At 40.6% G+C, this 23,436-nt stretch overlaps 1 protein-coding gene across 1 annotated transcript in view; it reads left to right on the top strand.

The window, feature by feature from the left end:
• Window positions 1-6,192: 6,192 nt before the first annotated feature.
• The window catches only part of FAM91A1 (family with sequence similarity 91 member A1), a 28,294-nt gene continuing 11,050 nt past the window's right edge, over window positions 6,193-23,436 (top strand). Inside the window, exons 1-17 of the mRNA XM_054191298.1 lie at window positions 6,193-6,376; window positions 8,200-8,284; window positions 9,009-9,160; window positions 10,070-10,127; window positions 11,789-11,856; window positions 13,084-13,197; window positions 14,232-14,322; window positions 16,571-16,633; window positions 17,341-17,447; window positions 17,858-17,896; window positions 18,002-18,114; window positions 19,031-19,149; window positions 19,572-19,684; window positions 19,881-19,967; window positions 21,140-21,272; window positions 21,972-22,120; window positions 22,594-22,728. Of these exons, the coding sequence (XP_054047273.1) occupies window positions 6,305-6,376; window positions 8,200-8,284; window positions 9,009-9,160; window positions 10,070-10,127; window positions 11,789-11,856; window positions 13,084-13,197; window positions 14,232-14,322; window positions 16,571-16,633; window positions 17,341-17,447; window positions 17,858-17,896; window positions 18,002-18,114; window positions 19,031-19,149; window positions 19,572-19,684; window positions 19,881-19,967; window positions 21,140-21,272; window positions 21,972-22,120; window positions 22,594-22,728 (1,698 nt within the window). The 5' untranslated portion in view covers window positions 6,193-6,304. The remainder of the gene's footprint in view (window positions 6,377-8,199; window positions 8,285-9,008; window positions 9,161-10,069; window positions 10,128-11,788; window positions 11,857-13,083; window positions 13,198-14,231; window positions 14,323-16,570; window positions 16,634-17,340; window positions 17,448-17,857; window positions 17,897-18,001; window positions 18,115-19,030; window positions 19,150-19,571; window positions 19,685-19,880; window positions 19,968-21,139; window positions 21,273-21,971; window positions 22,121-22,593; window positions 22,729-23,436) is intronic.

Here is a 23,436-nt window from a genome sequence, read left to right as displayed (position 1 = left end):
TTTTGCTTAGCTTGAGTAAGGAAGATGCAACTCTTCTGCTCTTCACTAAAACAAGCATTCAGATGGAACAGTCAACTTCTACTAGAGCAGCTATATCCTACCCAACCCTGGGTTAATCAATAACTTCTGTCATTATTTAAATTCTAGTCATTACAAGGTGGGGCATATTCATCATTACATGGTGGCTTTATTATCCCTACTATCTAATATCATATCCTGTTTGGTCATGGAGCTGGCTGCTTTCTCCAAAAAAAAATCAGGATTTCACAGTATAAGCCTCGAGATTATACATACTCAATTATCTAATTGTTATTACAATGATTTAAAACATATAGTTATGGTAGTGCCCAACACAAGCTTTCCAAACATTTCAGAAGAAAAGACGCCTCCTCTGAATGATTTATATTGGATCTTCTGGGATTTAATGGTACTTAACATGTCATTGAGAACCTTAACGTCTTACAAAATATTTCAAACAGAATCTCACTGCTTTTATTGGGTTTACGTGGCAAGGTCTTGGTGGCAGGGGTGGAGGGGGGCATTGCAGGGGTGGCATCTGTGAGAAGAGACCAGAGGTTGCCCCCATGCCAGACAGAGCCAGAGCCAGCTGACTCCAAAACGGACCCACCACTTGACAAAGCTGAGCCCCATCAGCGATGCTGGTGGTGTCTCTGTGATAACACATTAAGAAAGGGTAAAAAACACTGCACAGCAGCTGCGAGAGAGGAATGAGAAAAATGTGAGATAAACACCCCTGCAGACACCAAGGTCAGTGAGGAAAGAAGGGGAGGAGGTGCTCCAGGCGCTGCAGCAGAGATTCTCTTGCAGCCTGTGGAGAAGACCATGGGGAAGCAGGTTGTCCCCCAGCAGCCCATGGAGGCCCACAGTGGAGCAGATACTCACCTACAGCCCATGGAGGGTCCCATGCTGGAGCAAGTGGATGTTCCCTGAGGGAAGCTGCAGGCCATGGAGAGGAGCCCATGCAGGAGCTGGTTTTCTGGCAGGACCCGTGACACTGTCGGGGGCCCACGCTGGAGCAGGGGAAGAACATGAGAAGGAAGGAGCAACAGAGACAAAGTATTATGGACTGATTGCAACCCCCATTCCCCATCCCCCTCTGCTGCTCCGGGGGACGAGGTAGAAAAGTTGGGAATGAAGGAGTGAAGCTGAGCCTGGGAAGAGGGAGGAGGAGGAAGGCTGTTTCAGTTTTGTCTTTGTTTATCACTATCCTAATCTATTTTTAATTGGCAATAAAGTAAATTAATTTCCTTAAGTCAAGCCTGTTTTGCCCATGACAGTAACTAGTAAAGAATCTCCCTGTCTTTATCTCAACCCATGAGATTTTTCATCTTATTTTCTCCCCCTGTCCTTTTGAGGGAGGGGTGTGAGCGAGCAGCGTGGTGGGTACTTGGCAGCCAGCCAAGGTCCTGGTTTAGACCTCAGGTAGGACACCCAGACAAAAAGAAGACAAGAAAACAAGTACACTGGAATCTATAGCAGTGCAGGGCAAAACAAAAATATCTATGTATTTAGACAGTAAGCAAAAGAAAATCACTGTGTAACCGAAAGGATAGTAGTAATTCTAGGTTTTAAACGGTTTGATGGACCGTATTTTCCTGCAAAGACCTTGCTACCATTTGAACACAGTTAAAAAGAAATGATCAGCTTCAATTACGGTGTTCAAACACATTCAATGTAAAAATCAAATGTGAGTATGAAGAATTTTATGCAGAATTCCATACTTTGTGGTAACATACTGTCTCAAAAGCATCTTCAAAGCCTTTACTGAGCTGGGAACTACCCACTTCTTTCATAATATTTTTGGGGATAAAAGCATCCCAACTCACATCAAAGGAAATACTAAAGTTGGAGAGAGCAATTGCAGGGTTTCCCTGGAACCTGTCAGGTCGGAGGGCACTCATAAACTGAAATACAGACTGGTAATCCTACTGCTTTTACTGGTTGTGAGTGAAATACAGCAGCCTAGAAGTTGCAACTCATTACAGATTTAACACGAACAGCAGACTGAGTCATACTGTATCGTGCTGTGCACGCAAATGGTCTATCTAAACATGCAAATAGGGTATCAGTAGGAAAACTATGTTCTAGTCCCACTGATCAATTTGGTTGACTTAGCTTATGTACTGTGAGTTTAAAAGTTTGTATAATTAACAAAAATTAATGATTGTATGGTACTTTTCAGCTTTGTAAATAACAGAGCTGTCTCTCTGCAGAAGACTGAGGACCCTAGTCCTGTAAGTGACGTACCCCATGCAATGAGAAAGGGGTGTCTCTTGGTATCCAGTGAGTGGAGTCTGCCTCCACCTATTCCTTCTTTTGCCAGCAGGATGGAAAGCTGAGGGATGGGTATTATGCCATGGCAAGGTCAAGCAGGCTGAATGCAGAGGACAAGGTGGCACTAGGGGCTTATCAAAAGGGTACCTATAAGCATTCTCCTCTGACAGGTGGAGTGGGGGGAATTCTAAAAGGTGAAAAGGATCACACTACAGTGCGTAACTGTTGACTGACAACGCTGCTACTCGAGATTATTGCTGGCAACCACCAAGCGAGTGTTTGCTTTAAAGGTAACCACAAAATTGGTTAAAGACAAGGGGCCTTAACTGAGGCTAAATGGAAGAGGTAATGAAAATCTTCAGTCTAGTGCAGTGAAGTAATGAAGGACCAGGTGGTAACAGGTGAAAACTAAGTGAAGCTGAGCTTTGCGCTTTTTGCAGAGGGCTTTTTTGCGCTTTTTGCAGGGCGATGGTGCTTTGTCTGTCTGCAAGAGGAGGCAGAACTTGTGCCGGAGAGACAGGCACCTGGATTTCTGTGACAGAGAAACACAGTTTGTGGATTAAAGCACAGTCAACAGAATTAATGTCTTCACCAACCTTGACTGCAGTATTGGTACCACTCTTAGAGTGGTAGTGGTGCCTGGCATTCCTGTTCAACTCTCCTGACCCCTGGTGAACCTGTGTGAGACACAGAATTTGCAGAAAGTAAAGGCAATCACAAGAATTCGGAACAGTATTTGGAGATTTATCCAGACCAGACAAAAAGGGCAGTGGGTTGACTACAGACTGATCAGGCACTATCAGGGACGAAAAGATTTTCAGACAGGTTTACCAAGACATTCACTAACAGGGATAAGCTGCAGAAAGGACTTAAGCTTTCAAATGTCCACTTTGGACAGGAATTTAAGCAGTTGAAAACTGGAATAGAAGTCCTAAACAAACAATTCAGCCAGCCAACAAACTCAGCTAACCGAGGCATTTACAATGAATTTGTCCCCAGTTGGAAGTCAGTGTCCTTGAAGGAAGTCACTGTCCCATTCCTGGATATGCAAAAAACATTATTTGTAAGGAAAGAATTCCCTTGGAACTATTTGGTCTTGAGATCTGATCAACAGCTGTCAATTTGAATAAGCAGCTCGAGGGTACTGCACAAATCACTTCTGAAAACGAGACAAGAGTCATCTTGGGGAGTAGATATTCTTCACACGTTGGTGAAGGTGGCATGCAGATGATCAGGCCAGCCAGGACTAGAAGGAATGCAAATAAGAGATCTCATTGCAACTTCTCAATGTGGGTGCTCAGTTCAGAGGAGAGCTGCACTGATGCAGCTTAGCTTGCTCTTTCAGAGCACTATATTTTACTGTGTAGATATGCCTCAGCTACCTGGTGGTGGGAAAAACAGGCCTCCACCAGTCCATCAAGCTTGTTGAGCACACTGTTATCAACTTATATCTCAGGAAATAGAGGAAGTCACTAGAGGAAGCCAAGCTGCTACTTCTGATTTTCATAGAATCATAGAATGGTTAGACTTGGAAGGGACCTTAGAGATCATCTAGTTCCAACCCCCCTGCCATGGGCAGGGACACCTCCCACTAGACCAGGCTGCTAAAAGTCCCATCCAGCCTGGCCTTGAACACTTGGGGTTGGAACTAGATGATTTTTAGGGTCCCTTCCAACCCAAATCATTCCATGATTCTGTGATTCGCTGATCCTGAGGAGCAGAGCTGCGGGGGAGTGGATGTGGTTTTAATGGTATCCTAAGGTTTGGAAAAAAAGGATCATCAGTAGCCTGATCCTCAGTGCTCACTGTATTTTACACACATGATTTACACCAATGGGATTATAACTTCAGAGTCCAATGACCTCAATTGAAGGTGCAGGAGTTTAGTGTGTTTTATCTATGACTCATTGAGAAAGTGAATTTCAATCACCCATCTGCAAATTCTCAAAGTGACTGATAAACACAGAACGATTTTGTTGTATGGTGTCCTTTCTGGTAATGTATTAAAATTGTATTAAAAAACAAGTACATGCACTGTTGCCTTCTAATCACAGCTCTGATGAGTTATTCTGCCTCTCGGAAGATCTACCCTACATCAATAGTTTCTAATTGTCTTATTTCCTTTTTGCCAGTGCTATCACTGGAAAGTCTGAGGCAGATGAAAGAAATACAATAGAAGCCTCCAAGCTATCAAATAAAGTTTTTTTACTGCATACATTACTGTTATTCTGATCACCCGACTTTTTACCTTGTGGATTCTCATATCTGTGTCTTACTTATTCAGCTGCTGGTACCACTAACAAGATAATTTACCTCAGAACCATGCAAGAAAAAAATTTTCCTGCCCTACTGAGAGGTGTGTCAAATTTCTGATATTAAAAGCAAACAGACAGTACCAGACAAAGACCTGTACCATCTGGTTTATGTGGCAATGGGCAAGGCAAAAAGGGTTTCTTATTAATGTCTTTTCATAGTTTATTTATAAACCAATGTAGGGCGTGACACAGAAACATCATAAGAAACCTGACAACTAGGGTTAAAAGAAGGTTGGCAGACTGTGACTGTGTTCCTGGACTGAATCCTGCTGGTGACTTGAGCTGGCAGGCCTTATCTGAGACTCTGGAGATTGTGGGAGCTGCTCACCATCTCCTCAGCTGCAGGGATCTCTGTGCGTTGGCACCACGGGGCACATCCGCTGGCTGAGGCTTTATGTCTCTGCAGTTACGCAGAACTGGGATCCTGGACACCCGTGATGCCAAAGCAGAACTGGGTCTGCAGTTCCCTGGGGACCTACTCGAAGATAACAGATCACCGAGTTTCTTTCTATTGCAGTTTGTTCCCCTTCAGCTCCGTCACCACTGCTCCAAGGTTATTACCGAGCATGCAGGATAACAGCCTTAAAAAATAAATGGCACAAGCGATCCCGGACTCATTTGCTTTGTTTATTCTACTTATGTATCAATCATTCATTAAAGCGTTGCGTAGCGTTAAGTACACAGAGCCCTTTTCCCCATCTGCAATTCCCTGACACTTAAATGGTAACAAATTGCTTCTGCGTGGAAAGTTGGCACAGATTTTGACACAGGTAAGACTTTCAATGACTCACAAGAACGCAGATCCTAAGATAAGGAGGGGCACCTGCTGCTTTTTTATTTGAAGCAGCTTCCTCGATGATACTAATCCACTTGTCCAGGACCCGGTATGAACGGGATGGGCTGCTGTTGGTATTCAGGTCTCCAAGCTTTCAGCCCCCACGCTACACAGACCACACGCTGGGGGCACGCTCAGTTGGCACAGCCCAGGGCCACTGCTAAATGAAACGATCTTGCTTGTTCCTTGCCGTGAAATCCTTATTTGTGCTCCTGCACCTGCAAGGGCAGCTGCAAGTGACTACTTGGAGCAGTCACAGTTGTCTGGGTGTACTGTGAACTAAAGTAGGAAACTAAAGCGAGAACCGACCAAGCAGGTAACAGAAGCATTTTACGCTTGAATCCGTTCCCAACCACTGTGAGCCCGCAGACGGCTGCGCTGGTGTGTGCGGGAAGCAGCCGAGGTGAGGGATCAGCCCCTCACAGCACACGCGGGTGGCGGTACACTGCGCGTACGGCCTCGCCACTCCTCCCGCCCGCTGCAGCGACCGAGGCCTCCCCTCCGCCTACAGCAGCTGATTAACATCGACTGAAACAACCTCGCGGCGCTCCCCTGACGAAGCCGGGGGACGACGCGTCCGACCGGGGCTCTCCGGGCCGGGAAGCCGGACTCCGCCTCCGCAAAGGCCGCGGAAGGGCCACCCCCCGCCGCCGTCCCGCGCATGCGCAGCCCCAACCCCGGCACCGGGCCTATCCCCGCACCGCCGGAACTGACGTATGCAGGCGCTTCCGGGGGCGTAACGCGGAAGTGGCGGCGGGCGGGAGGTGGCTGCAGTGGCGGCGGGCCGAGGGCAGGGCGGCCCCTGGGCTGGAGCGCCTCCCGGCGACGGGGCCCCGCGGCGCGGTCTGGTCTCCTCGCCATGAACATCGACGTGGAGTTCCACATCCGCCACAACTACCCCTGGGGCCGGCTGCCGGCCAGCGTCAAGCAGGTGCGGGCGGGCAAGGTCTGGGCTGCCGAGCTCCCGGCCCGGGGAGGGCGCCTGGCTGTGTGCGGGGAGGTGTGGGGACTCATCTCTGCCTGCCCCAGGGCCACGGGTTGCCTGTGTCGGGGCGGGGGGGACGGGACGGGAAGATGGGGGCGGTGTGGGGCTTTCTGTGGGGAGAGGGGGGAGTATGATGAGGGTGTGGGGTCTGCACGTGAAAGACGGAGGGATAGGAGGGGTGTGTGGCCCCTCTGTGGGGAGAGGGTGTGTGTAGGGAGCGTGTGGGTGTCTGTGGGATATGAGGATGGTGTGGGGTTTGGATGTGAGGAGTGGGGCATATACATGCTTGTTTAGCGGGAGGTCTGTGAGGAGAGAAGGATGTAGAGGTGGTTTTGGCTCTCTGTGGGCAGAGGGAGTTGTGGGGGTCCTCTCTCACCTTGTACAGATGCAAGACCAGCTGAGGTGGGTATCCACCATGCAACCCCTCAATAGTGTGAGATAAACCAGGACAGGTGTCATCGGAGACTTGTGCAGCCCTGCATTTGGGTAGCCAGGGAACTGTTGCAGTGAGTGACTTGTGGAAAAGGAAACCTCATGAAATTTTGATTTGCTGTGTTTAATGGGCCTCTGACAGCAGAGGGGGGGAGGTATTGTGTCAAGTCGAGGGTACGCTCTCATCTCCAAAGTGCTGCTTGAAAGCAGATGCTGATAAACAATTTCTGCTCTTGCACAAAGGAAGGATGGAGAGGATGAGTAGTGTCTGCAGGCCCTGAGTAACTGAATTCCTTGAGTTTGAGATTTCAGAAGCTGAATGATGATTTCTCTTTACCTGTCCAGCTGAGTGCTATATTGTTGGCTATGTGATTCAGGGTAGAAAACATGCTAATATTTAATGCATTAGTTGCTTTAATGTAACTTCTGGAATACTGCCTTGTTTACTTTAGTGTTAGGATAGTCCTTAATATTTTTGTACTTGGAGCAAATACTTGGATCCCTCTTTGGGATATGAGGTGTTTCTTTTCTAATACCTGATTCTGTAGTATGCGGGCAGCTTACTTGTTTATCCCATATATGCAGTAAAGTACCTTTTTATCTAAGGATCTTTTAAAATACGAACATGAATGAGGGAGCCAGGAGAGGGGAAAAAAAAGCAAGAAACCAAACAAGTTGCTTGTTGCAGATGCAGAACAGAAGAGTAATATGAAGAACTTTGAAGGCAACAGCTTTTGAAATAATGCGTTTAAAGCATCAACCAAAGTTCTCTTTTTATCTTCTTTCATGATAGTCCAATAATGTGCTGTGCTTACGCCTTAATCTTGTGACCTGAGATCACTTGATTGCCTTATTTGTGTGAAGCTACAACTTGAGCTGTTTCATTATTTATTTTTTCCATTGTAAGTTTCTTAGGTGCAGAAATTGAACCTTCACATGTCATTCACCACGCTTGGTTTATGCTACACTAATTCTGGGCAATTCTTTAAGGCTGCGAGACACTGAATGCTTGGTAAAATGCTTGATGCTTCATGCCATCTAAAAGATGGTTTAAAGCCTCTGATTTAAGGATTAGATGCTCCCTTTTTTTATCAGAATGGTACTAGGAAAAAAATCTAAAGATTATTGCTTAAATCTGCATCCCATATACAGAGACTTATTTAATGAAAGATACTTTTGACCTTGTACAGAGACTGGAGATACTATTGCTGTATTGAACTGCGGGACTTCCTGAGTGATGACAACCGCTTGCATATGTTGTCTCATGAGATGCTTTGCAGTGGTTTAACTAAAAGGGGTTCTGTGCATGTCAGCTAAAAGGCCTTTGTGTTTTCAAGGGTCTTGGAAACTCTCAGAGGGAATATGAAAGGCAGGTCGTACTCTACAGCATCCGCAATCAGTTACGATACCGGAATAACTTAGGTGAGTAAAGAAGCTGAGTAACTTCGAATTGCTACCTGATTGTTCTGTGTGGAAGTTTGTCTTTACTGTAAAATTACAAGATCTAGCCCTGTTCAAAGGTCCCTTCTTACCTCAAAATGGATATTTTAAAATGATGAAACATCAAGAAAAGTCTTGACTTTTGAGTCCATTTGGCAGCTTTTCTAGTGAAGCGTTCTTTAAGGTTACTGAGTTGGTAGGTGGAATTGAATTCCTGCTGTGGTTATGCCGCCCTTTTCCTAGAAGTTAAGAGGTGTTAAGAGAGGATTTGACTAATAAAATGAAGCCTGGCACTAGGTGAGATGCAGACAGCGGCCCTGACTGACTTGAGCTATTGGCTATGACTTGTTTGCAGACTTTCAATTTATTTTGCATTGACTGCGTCCATTTTTCTTCTCAAAGTAGATAATAGTTTCGCTAATTAAAAGATAATTTTCTGCAGCCTGCATGAGTTCTGTCTCAGTGGGCCGCTTCCTGGTAACGAGTAAAGTAAATCTGCGCTGTTCTAACGCCATCTCTGAAGGCTCTGAGAGTACTGGTATCATATGTAGAAATCCTTGGATGCTGAGTGCCCTGTATCTCTCTCTTATTTTGTTTTTAATTTTCTGCCAGTTGCCATTATGCTTTTTTAAATCCTTTTGTTATAACACTTTTTTTTTAATTGAACTTCATAGAACTATGTAACTTTTTTTTTCTCCCCTTGTAGTTAAGCATGTCAAGAAAGATGAACGTAAATATTATGAGGATCTGCTAAAATACAGTCGAGATCATCTCATGTTGTACCCTTACCATTTGTCTGACATCATGGTAAAAGGTCTAAGGGTAACACCGTTTTCATACTACACTGGCATAATGGAGGTGAGTACAAAACTATGGCGAGAATACGTTGTTTTCTGTCCTAGAGATGTTGGTGATGGCCATTTAGTGCATGTGAGGCAGTGTCTTGTAGTTTATTCACTTTTGGGTAGGTTATGCTGACGAATAAGAAAACATAAAGGAAGCTTTCTAGACAACTGCTTGTACCTGCAGTTTTTTCACTTCTGCCCCTGTAACCTGTTCGAGAGCTGAACTTTGTGATGTGGAGCAGGGGTGGGACTCACTCTGAGGCCAGTCTCTCTCTTTTGATACTTGAGATTGTGACTCTTCCCTTCAAACTGTACAAGAAATAGCTCATTCTGTTAGATTAATAAAACAAAAAGCATTTCCATTTTTAAAACACAGCACATTTGAGTGGTTATTTTCTTTTTGTATTCCCTTTCAAAAAGGACACTTAACGAAGTTAGAAACTCTTTCAAAAGCTTGAAGCAGATCCTTTTTTATGAGAACAAAGATGGTTCTGTTTTCTCTCAGCACTCTGGCAGCCTTTTATTTTCATCGGTTATCAGAAGTGCTTTGTTTATTTTGTGTATACTGATAGCAGACGTAATGGATTAGTTGTTAGGTTATTCTGTTATTACCATTAGCAATTCCTTCTGCTGTTTTCTTTTTTTTTGTGAGGACAGATACAGGATTTTATCTTTATTATTCTGTCAGTCAGTATTTTTCTTTGTAAAGCTCATGTTAAACGAGGTCTTTTTTTTTTACGTATTTAACTTGTTGTGTAATGATTAATCAAGTAATTGGTAAGTTTGATAAGGTAACTGACTCTAATGTGTTTGTTTTAATTTCATTTTGTTGTTAAAAAAAAAAAAGGCAGGTAGAATTTTGGACCTGCTTCTCTGAAACAATGACTTTCTTGTTGCAACTAAGTTTTCTTGTCTTTTTAAGGACATAATGAACAGCGAAAAAAGCTATGATTCGTTACCGAACTTCACTGCCGCTGACTGTAAGTATTACCTAGCTGCATTACCGCTTTCAGTGAGTTGGAAATAAGGAGCTTCTGAAAACGGATTTGTGGGCATCTGTTTGCTTGAACATAAGCACGTGAATGAAGGTGTAGAAGCATTTAAATAGTGACATTAAGGAGCATGTGCTCTCCGTACGCAGTTCTGTCCATATGGTCGGCACTGGAATTGGGCTAGTTTGAGTACAAATAGGAGCGGTGCAAAACCTTGTGCAGCTTCTGTCCTTGCTTGTATTGCATTCTGGTTTGCTTGGACTTCTGGCTGGAAAGTCTTACTGGCCATTGTGCATCAGCAAGCTGAGCTATTGGTCCTCTCCTAGTGCATTTTTTGGCATGTGTTTTTGGCAGAAAGCTTTGGGAAGACACTGAAAGGCTGTTAACACTCTTGTGAATTAACATCAGCGTGGATCGAGAAATGATGTACCAGAAAAGAGACAGAAAAGAATCTCATATTTTATGACACTCCTGGATGCGCCAGGTTTTTTATCTTGCTTTCTGTTAGACTGTTGTGGGTGTGAGGTGGGAAGATTAGGAAAGCAAAAATGTTGAACCTGGTGGATGAGAACAATGTTAAGAGCAACAACCTGCTGATAAGTCTTATAGAGCAAAATACAAACTGCTGGCTTAGGGAGGGTGTTAATCAAACCTGCCACTGAGAAGTTATTTATAGCTAAAGACTTAATTTCTCACCTTCGGTATAAATTTATGTAGATTTCTCTTTAAGGATAGTGTGTAGTCAGGTGAGGAGTAGCCTGCAGCTTTTGAAAACGGTTTTGGTGGTTACTAATTTGCCTCTATTTCACATTTGGGAAACAGATCAGGAAAAATTCTTTATTCAGGGTCATGTAGCTTGTTGGAAGTCTAGGGTTACTCAGGAGTAAGAAGTGAGGAAAGGCTTCCCTGTTGTTGGTGTTTTGTTTATTTTTTTCACTAGCAATTCTGTTATTTTAGCAGCAGCTGCAGGTCAGTTGCTGAGGTATAATTAAGTTAAACGTCTTTATTAACATCTTATAATAAAAAACAGTGTCAAACAAGAACTTAACCCATATTCTGTCTCCGTTTTAAAACTAACAAGTAGTTTTCCAGGATCTGTTCATAGTTGCTTAGTGGTTGAAAGCTAGAGATTATAGAAATAAATTCTGGTTCAGTTTAACTCAACTAGATCTTAATCATCTTCCTTAGAGGTTTATGTGGCCTTTTGTGCTCTAATTCTTAGTTTACAGTTCCAATCCAGTGCTTGGTGTGGGATTTATTAGGGGAGAAGAAAAACTATTGACCAAAGTCTTTACGTACAGCTTTAGTTCTGTTAATTTGAAACATAGTTATTACCTGTTGTTGTGAGTGTAGGGGAGAAACGGGTTGGATTATTCCCTGCTACCCTGTGACTTGAGAGATACAGGGTATAGGATTTTTTTAACCTGTACAGAATAAATGAGTGGGGATGGATTCTAGTTTTAGATAACACGGTTCTCTGTCAAATTGGCTTAAAACTGAATTTAGCTCCTATAACTGTCCTTTTATTTTGGGAAGAAAGAGTAATTAAAGATATTATTATAGAAGTAGGTCTCATTCTTTGAAGAATGTTTTATGTATCATCAGTTTAAACCTGTTTTAAGAGAAATAAAACCTTACTTATTTTTCAGGTCTAAGACTTCTTGGTATAGGAAGAAACCAGTATATAGATCTAATGAACCAATGTAGGTCTTCAAAAGTAAGTTTATCTTTAATTTCCTCTCCCTTTTCTTCTCCACTTACCACCCCCCTGCTATTATTTCGTAGGAAGCGAAGAATAGAATAATTTCATACATCTTGTTACTTTAATAGTATGGCTAATTGAATGTGACATAATGTATTTCTAATTATGTTGTGTTTCCTGAAGGTGATAAAGAGCTTTTTAATTTAAAATCATACTAAAGAAAAAGATATTAAATGTTACATCTTTTTTTTTTTCTTTTTTTCTGCAAACATATATTTTCAGAGCTGTGTATATTCTATGGCACAGATAACTCATGTCTCGTGGCCAGTATAAACATGGAGTAATGCTACTGGTTCTGGAAGAATTATTCCATGTTGCTATGGGTGTAGTTGAGATTAGAGTTTATTCTGGGAGAGTCCTTCATCTCGGTGTAAGTTTTTGTAGTATGTATGTTTTTTCTGAGACAACAATAATGAGTCTGAACAGACGTCCTTGCTTGTGAACAGCACCTGGGGAAAACACTGTAACAATTGTTGATAAAAGTAGGCCCTTTAATTTGCAACAGTTCCTTTCTTACTTCAGGAGACTCATAAGTGCTTGTGCAGTAGCTTTACAGTGCTCCTTCAGGCAAAAGTGTGCTTACCAAAACATGAAGTTGATAGTGTGAACCCAAAAGTAATGGCTGTACAACGGTGCAGAAGCTGTTCAGGTCTATAAATAAACAGTACCCTCCAGGTTTACTTTTTTGCACTGACATTCATTGTAGTTTTTCTAGCACTGTGCTTATTGAGAATGTGGGATACTTTTATAATGTTCCTAAAATGTTTTTTTGTTTAAGATCGTTGAACTTCTTTAAAATGCCCCATTTGTATACTTTGTTTGCTGTGCTCTTACCTGTTAACATTAGAAAATGTCGTAAATAGTTTAAATTTGGACTTGATCCTAATGTGTTTGAACAGTGTGGTTTTTAATTAGTGACACATACAATATGGATGAAAATATGGTTTTATGGGAAGACTTAACAGTATCAGATGCAAATAATTTTTCTTTCCCATTTTCACATGATTTGAGAAAGGAGGGAAGCTTTTACTCAGTGACGAGTATTTGTGTGTGTCCAGTCTGTGAATATAATGTACTTAAAAATGGATGTTTATCTAAAAATCAGTTTATATAAAGGTAAATGGTTGTCTGCACGTGTGAAGTGCTCTTTATTACCATCTCAAATGGACTGTACCACTGCAGAAATTTTTCAGAAGGAAAACTGCTCATGATCTGTTACCTGTGAAACCTGTGGAGATTGCTATAGAAGCTTGGTGGGTCGTACAGTCTGGCTACATCACTGAGGATGACATCAAGGTATTTTAGTATGGATTGCATCTCTAATTTTGGTTGAATACTGATAGTCCCTGAAAAAAGGGGCTTCCCTTTATGTAGGATACACAAAGATTATGTTGCAGGTTTATAACAACTCTTTAATGGAAACAGAGATTGGAACTAATGGAAAAAGTGACGTTTTATTTGTTTACGTATTCTGCTCTCTCCCTCCTTTGTACTTTCTGCGCTATGTACAGTGAGGTGGTTTTGCATCAACCAGTCTGTGGTAACTAATATGCTTTGTAGGGAGCAAGCAACAAAATATGTTTTCTTAAATTCATATTTAAGCCCTGACGGCTCAGTTTTGACTGAATCTTCACCTTCAATATAATTAGAGTCAGAATGTTACTGGACTTTAGTTGATAGATATTTTCATTGTTTCTGCTCCTCGTGTCTCCTTTATCTTTTTCATTGTTTGCACGGGAAAAATTTGTGAGTTGTTTTAATACTTTCTTTCTCACAGTTTCTATTTACAGTCATCTAGTCATTTGATCTGGATTTAATTCCTTCTTTGTAAGTCTCTTGTTTAGATTGGAACAAATTTAAAGCAGTGATGGGATCTTTTTTTGGCTACTATTTGGAATATCTTAGGCAGTGGCTATTTATATTCTGACATCCCATCAACCCAGAGCGGTTAACCTGAAGCGTGTTACTTTGATATTGTAATGGACCTCTTTTTAGAACGGTTCCAGTTGTGTGGCTTAACGCTCACTTTGGAAGTTTTAAAGAGCAAACCTGTTACGCTGTGGACTTCACTTCCCAAATACCCGTGAACTAAGTACTGTTCCTAAAGCATGCATAATTTTGTGTGGGGGCAAGAGTAAAAAAGTTTAAGACTTTAACAGGAATTGGAGTGAATTCTTCAGTGCCAGTATTTTGATTAAGAACATGGGTTACTTCCTATATTCTCACATTACTTATGACTGATTTGAGGCTGAAATGTGAGGTTGAGTGGTATTAAGTAAACTGCATAGATTCATTTCTACAAAAGACTTAACATGATTTCTTTTACCTAGATTTGTACTATATCGGAGAAGTCTGCTATTGATAAGATAATTGATTCAGGTCCTCAGCTTGCTGGTTCATTAGACTTCAATGTAGTTCACAGTAAGTTTTTAACAAACATTCCTTTTCTGTTTGTAGATCTTGCTCAACAAATTCTGACAGTAGTGTCTGAAAACTAGGAATAAAAGGGGATGTAGAGAGCCGAAGCATAACAGGTGGTGGAGGAAAATACGGAAAAGCTTGTACAGACTGCAAGCTAGATCTTGTAAATTGTTTAACAGTGACTCATTAGCAGCTGTTGCTTTGTTATTGTTTGATTCAACAAATTATTTCATTAGAAACTGTCAGTTATTGTTGTGGGGAGGGGGGATGTAGATGAGGACAAGCAAAACTAAAATTAATGTCAGACTTGGTAATCCTGGGTGGTAAAACTTCGCTCCTTGATTTTCAAAGGAGGAGAGGTTTTGTAACTTTGTACTGTTTGAACACCATAAAAATGGGCTTTAAATCTAAGGGGCTGCCTTGTTTCTCAAAGGTCTGCAAATGTTACAGAAAAATGGTATGCATGTGTCTCCCTATTTCCATGTAATAAGTATTAGATACAGACAAATCATATTAGGCAAGGGATTGCAAAAGGACTGACAAACACCTTCTTGAGAAGTCTGTCTGTAAATGCTTGTCTTACTACAAGCAATTGGAGCTGTGCACTGTAGTTTTCCTAAGAAATTGAAGCAGAATTCCACTGGCTGTTACTGAAGCAGAATAAAACAATAAAAGACATAGTGAGGTAGGTGAAATTGAAGCTCTGGAGTGGATCTGAAACAGTATAGGGCTTAAAAAAATTTAAATTCCAAAAGCACTTCATGATCTTTCTCTATACATAGCTTGGTGTTGGTTGCGGAGACGGTTTACAGCTCAGGTTTAGTAGGTTTAGAAGGATCTAGCGTACCTTTCAACTCCAACTGATGGGTAAAAAAAGAATGTACAGACGATTAGTGTAATAGTCTGCCAATAGGATGGGATTTTTATGGGGAAAGAGGACTGTTTAGTCCAAACTACGATGCCATCAACACATTTCAGGTCCAATAAGGAAGGATGTAGCAGCTATGAGAGCTGAATCTGAAGGGAAGACAGTGAAAAGCACTCTTAGCATGTTGATGGCTTGTAATGTCCATTAAAGCTGGTTTGTATAGCTGAGTTTGTGTCACTGCCTGTGCTGTACAGCAGTTGTATCAGCATGAATTCAGGTTACATTTTGGTTTAATGCAGGCATTTTATTTAAGAACTGATTTGGTGTAGTAATTTTACTAGATGTACTATAGATATAGACACACACACTACAGCTGGGCTGGGCTCTGTATGTGTGAAACATCCTGACAATTCTACTTCAGGTGTTCAATAACACTTCACCTGAGGGTGGTTGGTACACTTCCTCCCTACTGTAATGAATATGTAGATGGAGTGACTTTGGTTAACACACAAGGAACCACTGACTATAAATTTGGCTTATTTTATACTGTGTAATTTAGCTTTGTGCTTTACTGTTAGAGTGTAGCTGTTACAAATTTTAGACTATAAAGATAACCATGCTGAAATGTTTTGCCCTTCCTTAAAAATTTCCCCCTGGCTCATCTACTCTGCAGAACTCAGTCGAGATGCTTAGCACTCAAATCAATCTTACGTGGGGAAAGTGTCCTTTAAAATCTACCACATTATTATCCTCATTGTATGCAGTGTCCCTCTGTATCTGCTGCAGCTTAGCTGATGTCTTGTGGTGAAATGCCCCAGAATTTATTTTTGCAGTTGTGTAAAAAAAGACTTTCTGTGAAGGAGTGTGGGAAGGACATGTGAGGACCATCAGAACTGATGTGGTTTAGTTTTGTATCCTTGCTTCAAAGTGTGCAAGTTCCAGCCTGAGTTAGGGCAGAACCAAAATGTAGCCAACGTCCTCAGCTGACAAAACTAATTCAGTAGAAAAAACCCCACTTCTTGACAGTACAGTGATGATGGTGAAAACTAAGTTACATTTAGGCGGGCACACATCCATCTTTGTCAAATGTAGCTGCTTCAATCTGTGGTTGTTCTACTGTCCTCAGTTGTCCTGAAAGTACTTGTAGAACTCCAAGTGTACTGCATCAGATTACGAGTAAAGAACTTTGATTTAGGGAGACACCTGTTTCATATTAGATGTGGTTTATTGATCCATGCATTGCGAAGTAGTATGCTATTGTGGAGGCTATTAGGAAAAATTACTTTAAATTCTGAATCGGCTGCTGGGGAAGTCTACTTTGTATCATTAGTACTCTGGAAAATGCTTTTTTTCTAAAATGATGTGCTTTTATTTATAAAGGTTTGTATAACAAAGGATTTATTTACCTTGATGTACCAATATCTGATGACAGCTGTATAGCAGGTAAGTACATATTTAATGGTATTATACCTATGTTTTCTTGGTTTCATTTCAGTTAACCTGTAGTTGTCTGTCTTGGAAGCTGCTTATCTCTGTGCATGTGTTTGCTTAAACAGAACATTTGAGCTATGAAATTTTTTCCCGACTAAATGTTTTCAACCCTATTAAAACATTGTTTTTTATTGTATATAGGATTTATTTCAACTTGAATTCTTATATTTGCTTATTTTGTATACATATTTAGGTAAGGTGAGATTCTTTTAAAGTTTTGTGGCATGAATTAATAAGTTACAGCTTTAGAGAATAGCTTTGGGAGTCTCAGCTGTGGAGTGTGGGGTGGGTTTTTTGTGTCCTGCTCCAATCAGAGCCATGATTTACTCTCCATACATGTTACAAAATCACATAATGGCTGGGTGACTGGAAATTATCTGTAGTGAATGAGCTGGAGACTGTAAGATTATGATGCAGGGTAAAGTGGCTTTAGTTTCTATAAGAAAACACAATGACAACCATTACTTTCTTAAGGAGTGGGAGAATTTTAAATACCAGGTATACTGTCTTTAGTCTTTTATTTTGTGACTAGAAAATCCTCAAAATTACAGGTACCATGAAAACTAAAAAAAGTGTAAATTTATGTTTCTGTTTTATGCAGTTTCAGTTTAATAAAGTTGTTATTGAATTGTAATTTTGCTAGTAATTTTTCTTTTTAGTGCCACCACTTGAAGGTTTTGTGATGAACAGAGTGCAAGGTGATTACTTTGAAACACTCCTGTACAAGATATTTGTTTCAATAGATGAACACACTAATGTGGCAGAGGTAAGTAAAACTTACCCTGTGTCAGGGAGTAACCTGATCTAGTGGGAGATGTCTCTGCCAAGCCAGGGGAGTTGGGACTAGATGATCTCGAAGGTCCCTTCCAACCCAAACCATTCTATGAGATAGGAAAACATGAAAGGGCCCAAAGCACGCTGCTGAAAATATTTAAGGCAGAGATATGGATCCACATCAAGTGTTTTTATTTAGAGGTATTGCCAGCCTTAAGATCCAGCCTGTTTTTTGTCTTCAATGTAACTTTTCTAGTTCTTCAGGCTTGAAGGAGTACCTTCAATTCAGTGAAACAATTCCTTCAGATGGAAAGAAAATCAACAAAAATCAACAAAGTGGTGAATTAATTACCCTGCATTGTTAATTCTGTACTGTTGATTTTTCTTTTTTTTTTTTTTTAGCTTGCAAACGTCCTAGAGATTGACTTATCTTTAGTAAAGGTATGTGCATATAATACATCTGTTGAACTTGATGTGGAAAGTTCACTGTCTTGCAACCTGGTTTCATATAGCAGTTCCTTATTACATGTATGTGTGTTTCTTCAGAATGCTGTGTCCATGTATTGTCGGTTAGGCTTTGCTCATAAAAAAGGCCAAGTAATAAACCTGGATAATCTTCATCCGTCGTGGAAGAATGTTCCTTCGGTAAACAGACTGAAGTAAGTGTCTTCATTCTTTCACAAGGCTTATTTTTGTCATTGAAGGGAAAGCTAGAACCAAAATCCAATTGTAAAGCTGTGGGTTGGTTGCTTCGACTTCCGCAACAGCAACTCTCAGTTGGCTTTCTAATGTGTATAATTGTAAGAATACTTGATCCTCTTTTTAATCGGAAGATATGGAGTAGTAGTTTAGCCTGTAAATTCAATGTATGACTTTTGTTTGCGGTTACTTAGTACTGGCTTTTTGACCTTTAAATGCCTAATTGCTCGCTTTTGAAACAGGCAAGTGTACATTTGCTTTAAACTGCCAGGGACAGAAATAACAGCTGTTACTGTGCTAGTACAGAGACGGTATCTCTTGGCACTGCTGTCAGTGGATATGTACATAAAGTTTGCTTGCTTGCTGTCCGGTACCGTTGCAGTTCTGTCATTGACACTCTTGCGTATATGTATATCTATGTCAAATCCTGGGAGAGTGATGTTAATACCAGTCAACAAAGAGTTCTCCAAATTGGAGTGCCAAGTTGCGTTAATTAAGAATTGTCAGGCACTTCTGTTCAATATCTATTAAGCCATTTAAAACGACTGCTATGCCTGAGTTTTCTTTAATGCTAATTCAGACTGTGAGAACAAAGTGAATTAGATTTTTTTCCATTGCATTCTTCTTCAACGATGGTGGTTAGCGTTTTTCAGATCTCTCTTTCAAAATCTAGTATTTTCAAATCCCCAAATAAACTTTTCTGCTGAAGCCAAAACAGGACTCTGAGGGACATCAAGCTTGACTGGTTTAGGGCTTAGAAGTATCAAAAGGTATTAATGGGTTATTCCTGTGCATGGACTACTAGCAGTGGAAGGCAGAGATACTTCTCTGGTACTACCGTGACCGATAGATGTGGATTTTAATTCACATTAATAGGAGTACTTTGGACCCTCAAAAGATGCTGCTTTCATGGGACAGTGGGGAAAACAGAAGTCCTATACAGGAAGCTGGGTCATCAGCCACAGATACAGATACCAACAGTCAAGATGATCCAGGTTAGCACTAACAGTAAATTCTAATACCTTAGGATCAAGTATTTTTATATTTCTAGAGTGTAATAGGCTGAAAAGGGGTCTAGAAACAAGTAAAACTCAGATTGTGCAGATCCTTTTTTCATCTGGAATATGCTGTGGGGGAGGTGGTGTCTACTTTGGTTTAAAATTCTTCAGCCAAATAGCTGCTTTTCTTGAAGATGAGTCTGATCGGTATTATGGGTATCAATTGACGCAAAGATACCAACTTCTGAATTAGGTCAATCAGTAGTTTAGTAGTGATAAGGGAATTCTGTTCTACTCAGTATGACACAATAACTAACGGGTTTTTTCTTCTTTTTTAAAATAGATTTGACTTAAACATGATGATTTTATTTTTAAATAAAACAAATGTGATCATATGTTTTCTTTTTGTTTTTTATTAGCTGAAACAGCCAGTGTGAGCAGCCTGAATCTGTCTAGTGGACACACAAAGCGTATTGCCTTCCTGTTTGATTCTACTCTCACTGCCTTTTTAATGATGGGAAATCTTTCACCAGTATGTCAAAATTGTTCAATGTATTATGCCAAGAAAAAATATGTAGAGCTTTAAAATACTTTGACTTCAATATAATACAGTTTTAATTATTTTTAAAAACTTCTGTATTGCTTGTTTTTAAGAAATGTTTTTGCTTACTAAAACTTTTACTTGCTCGTTCCATTCTCAAAGAATTAAGACAGTTTTGTTTTTCCAGAACTTGAAAAGTCATGCAGTCACTATGTTTGAAGTTGGCAAATTGTCAGATGAGAGTCTTGACAGCTTCTTGGTGGAGTTGGAAAAGGTAATCTGTTACGTGTTTGACCAAATGCTTTTTCAGCACTTGAAGTGTTAAAAGGGTCAAAACCCCCCAATATTTTCATTGTGTAAAATCGCTTATTTAGCAATAGAGTGATAAGATCAAGCACCTTATCATACTGAACCAAAGTGCTTCAGTTAAAATGTTTCTTATTGACAGCATTCATACCTCTAGTGACTTTCAGGGACACACCGTGCATGTATATGAGTGTGGTGAGTCTGGTGAGCAAACTGAGTTAATGAACAGAATGGTAGGGGTTGGACGGGACCTTCAGAGATCATCTAGTCCAACCCCCCTGCCAGAGCAGAGTCACCTAGAGCAGGCTGGACAGGAACGCATCCAGGCAAGTTTTGAATATCTCCAGAGACGGAGACTCCACCACCTCTCTGGGCAGCCTGTTCCAGTGCTCTGCCACCCTCAAAGTAAAGAAGTTTTTTCCTCATGTTGAGATGGAATTTCCTGTGTTCCAGTTTGTGCCCGTTGCCCCTTGTCCTGTCAGTGGGCACACTGAGAAGAGTCTGGCCCCATCCTCTTGACACCCACCCTCTAGATATTTATAAGCATTGATGAGATCCCCTCTGAGGCTTCTCTTCTCCAGGCTAAACAGACCCAGGTCTCTCAGCCTTTCCTCTCGAGAGAGATGCTCCGGTCCATCGATCATCTTCATACACTCCTGGCTCGAGTCTATGTGTACACACACCTGCATTAGGGCTTGTTCACTGGAAATCACTTTCTTTTTAGTAAGGTGTTAATGTTTCTGAAAGTCTGCATACCATTTCTGTAGAAAACTTTGACCGTTATTTGGTATGTTTAAGCTATCCGCCTTTTAAAGATAGTTCTAGACAGACAATTGTTAACTGCTGTATCATTTTATACCAGTCAGAATGACCGAACATTTAAATACTTTTACCTAAAGACTGTGTCTTAGTTCTGATTTATAGGTGTTATCTTTGTGTTCTTTTTGATTGTTTGACTAGCGTGGCCAAGACTCGCTCCTCATTCAATAGTTGCTGTAAACCACCTTTGCATATAAGCTGCAGGGTTGTTACTCAATTACAAAGCTTTAAAATGCTGATTTGTTAATCTTTCCTTCTGTGCAATTGATGCTTGTGGAAACAGCCTGCCACTTGTATGCATTTATTGTGTTTGTTTCTTAGGTCCAAAGCACAGGTGAAGGGGAAGCACAGCGGTACTTCGATCATGCACTTACACTGAGAAACACAATACTGTTTTTGCGGCACAATAAAGACCTGGGGGCACAAGCTGTACAGCCTGATCAACCAAATAATGGTACTGTGATCACTTCTGAGGAAATCCATCTAAGTTTGTTTACTTAGCTGCCATGGATTCAGCTTTCTTATTAAGCTGCTATTTCAGAAAGCAATCCTTATCCTACTTGTTTAAAATATTTTGAAGCCAAAACATCACTTTTTCATTGTCCTTTGAACCTGCGTTACTGGGTTTGCCTGTTGAATGACAGATTTGGTTGCCAAAACTTGGACTTAACATCGAAAGCAACAGATTAAAGCGTAATCGTGGCAAGAAAAGCTGAACTTGAGGAAGAGATTGGTTTCAAATCATGTGCTTCTGAAGGCCGTAATAAAGGAGTCATTGCTTATTCAGAGTTGTTCCATCAAAGAAACATTTTTCAAGTCATGAAAGGGAGTGCATTCTTCTAATGGGGTAGATTTTTTTATTTTTTTTTTTCAAAAAACCTTAATTAACTTCTGTGGTATCTCTGTGCTAATTTCCTGGGATCAGGTAGTTGGTGAGGAGCAAGCTGTAGCTCTGTGCCACACAACCCTGTATGACTGGCTTTGCTAAAATTATGTACAGATTTATTAAAATTCACCCCAATAATTTAAAACTGAGTTGTGGAAAATACTGTATTTGTGGCTTAGCATGGGAGGATAGAAATACTGAAATCATATTTTGGTTTGTGTGTTCCGTCTTAAGTGATAATTTAAGAATCTTACATTTTCAATATAGGGTTTCCCTTGGACCTCTTACGGTGTGAGAGTTTGCTCGGCTTGGATCCAGCTACCTGCAGCAGAGTTCTCAACAAAAATTATACTCTACTGGTTTCCATGGCACCACTCACCAATGAAATTCGGCCTATTAGCAGCTGTACACCCCAGGTGAAAAAATACTGTTGTTTTTTTCTTTTTTTCACCCAGTATCTACTAATGTAATATCTTTCTTAATAGCTTTGTTTTGGATACATCTTTTAGATGTCACTTTAAGTGACTCAATTATTGGCATGTAGAATAGTAAAATAGTTTTTCATCTTAAAAAAAAAAGTCTAGTGAGGAAAAATGTGAATACTTAGTAAATTTAAGTTTGTTTAATTTATTAATGATTGACCTGTTCAAGTAGAGTCAATGACAGATATTCATTGTTCTTGAATTTGTATTCATAGAAAATACCTTAATATCGCCTTTCTGTCAAGAGTCTTGCAATACTGGACTGAGTAGAATATCATCAGTAGCAGAGTAACACATTTGAACAGGATTTGTAATTCTTTGAAACTGTTGATTCTTAAATGATACCTGTGCATATAACAGTTGCAACAGTTAAATTGTTGCTGATTTCTTGAATAATCTGTCTTCAGCATATTGGACCTGCAATACCAGAAGTCAGTTCAGTTTGGTTCAAACTCTATATTTACCATATAACTGGACAAGGACCACCCTCTCTGTTGCTCTCTAAAGGAACACGTCTTCGAAAACTTCCAGACATTTTTCAGGTAGTGTATGCATGGATTTATTCTCCCCCCTTCTCCAGATGTTTCAAAGATACGCTGTATGCAGTTCAAGTCAGAAGTACCTTTTCTAGAAGCAAGTTTTACGTAGTGTGGCATCTTGGTTTGTTTTCTTTCTAGGTTCTGAAAAAGGAATGCTACTTACGTCTCTTTTTGTTACAATGCGACTCAGGTGTATTTGATGCCACCCCTTTTGATTTTAGTGTAAAATGTGGTACTGCAGTCATGAATTTAAGTTTGTAAGCCCATCCCTAGAGTGTGTTACAAAGATGTAGAAGAGCTGTATGAAAAGATAGACACTTAATATATTGTGCTTTTTCTAGTATCATGTAAGATAGGATACCTCTACATATAACTTTGCCTGGTTTAGAAGATGGCTAAAGATGGTCACTTCCAGTTTGGCCACTGTAGAAATCTGTGAAGGAGACTTTGAAGTTCTAGGCTGTAATTTTCCCTGCAGTTTAAATAATTGCACTAGGTTGGACAGAAGGTCTCCTAGCCCAGGAGCCTGGCTCTAGCAGTGCCAGAATAAGCACAATATGTAATATTTCCTTTTAAGACCTTTCCAGCCTTCCCCATGTTCTGGTCTGGAGCTTCCTGAGCTGTATGTGATTTTGTGTATGTGGAGGTTGTGACTGGAATTCTTGCCTCTGCAGTAATCAGTTCCTCTCCCAAATTCCTTCCAGCCTTGAA

Source organism: Rissa tridactyla, chromosome 2 (assembly GCF_028500815.1).
Source record: "Rissa tridactyla isolate bRisTri1 chromosome 2, bRisTri1.patW.cur.20221130, whole genome shotgun sequence".
NCBI classification, from domain to species: Eukaryota; Metazoa; Chordata; class Aves; order Charadriiformes; family Laridae; genus Rissa; species Rissa tridactyla.
The sequence above is the reverse complement of the archived record's forward strand: the minus strand, read 5'-3'. Positions and strand labels throughout refer to the sequence as shown.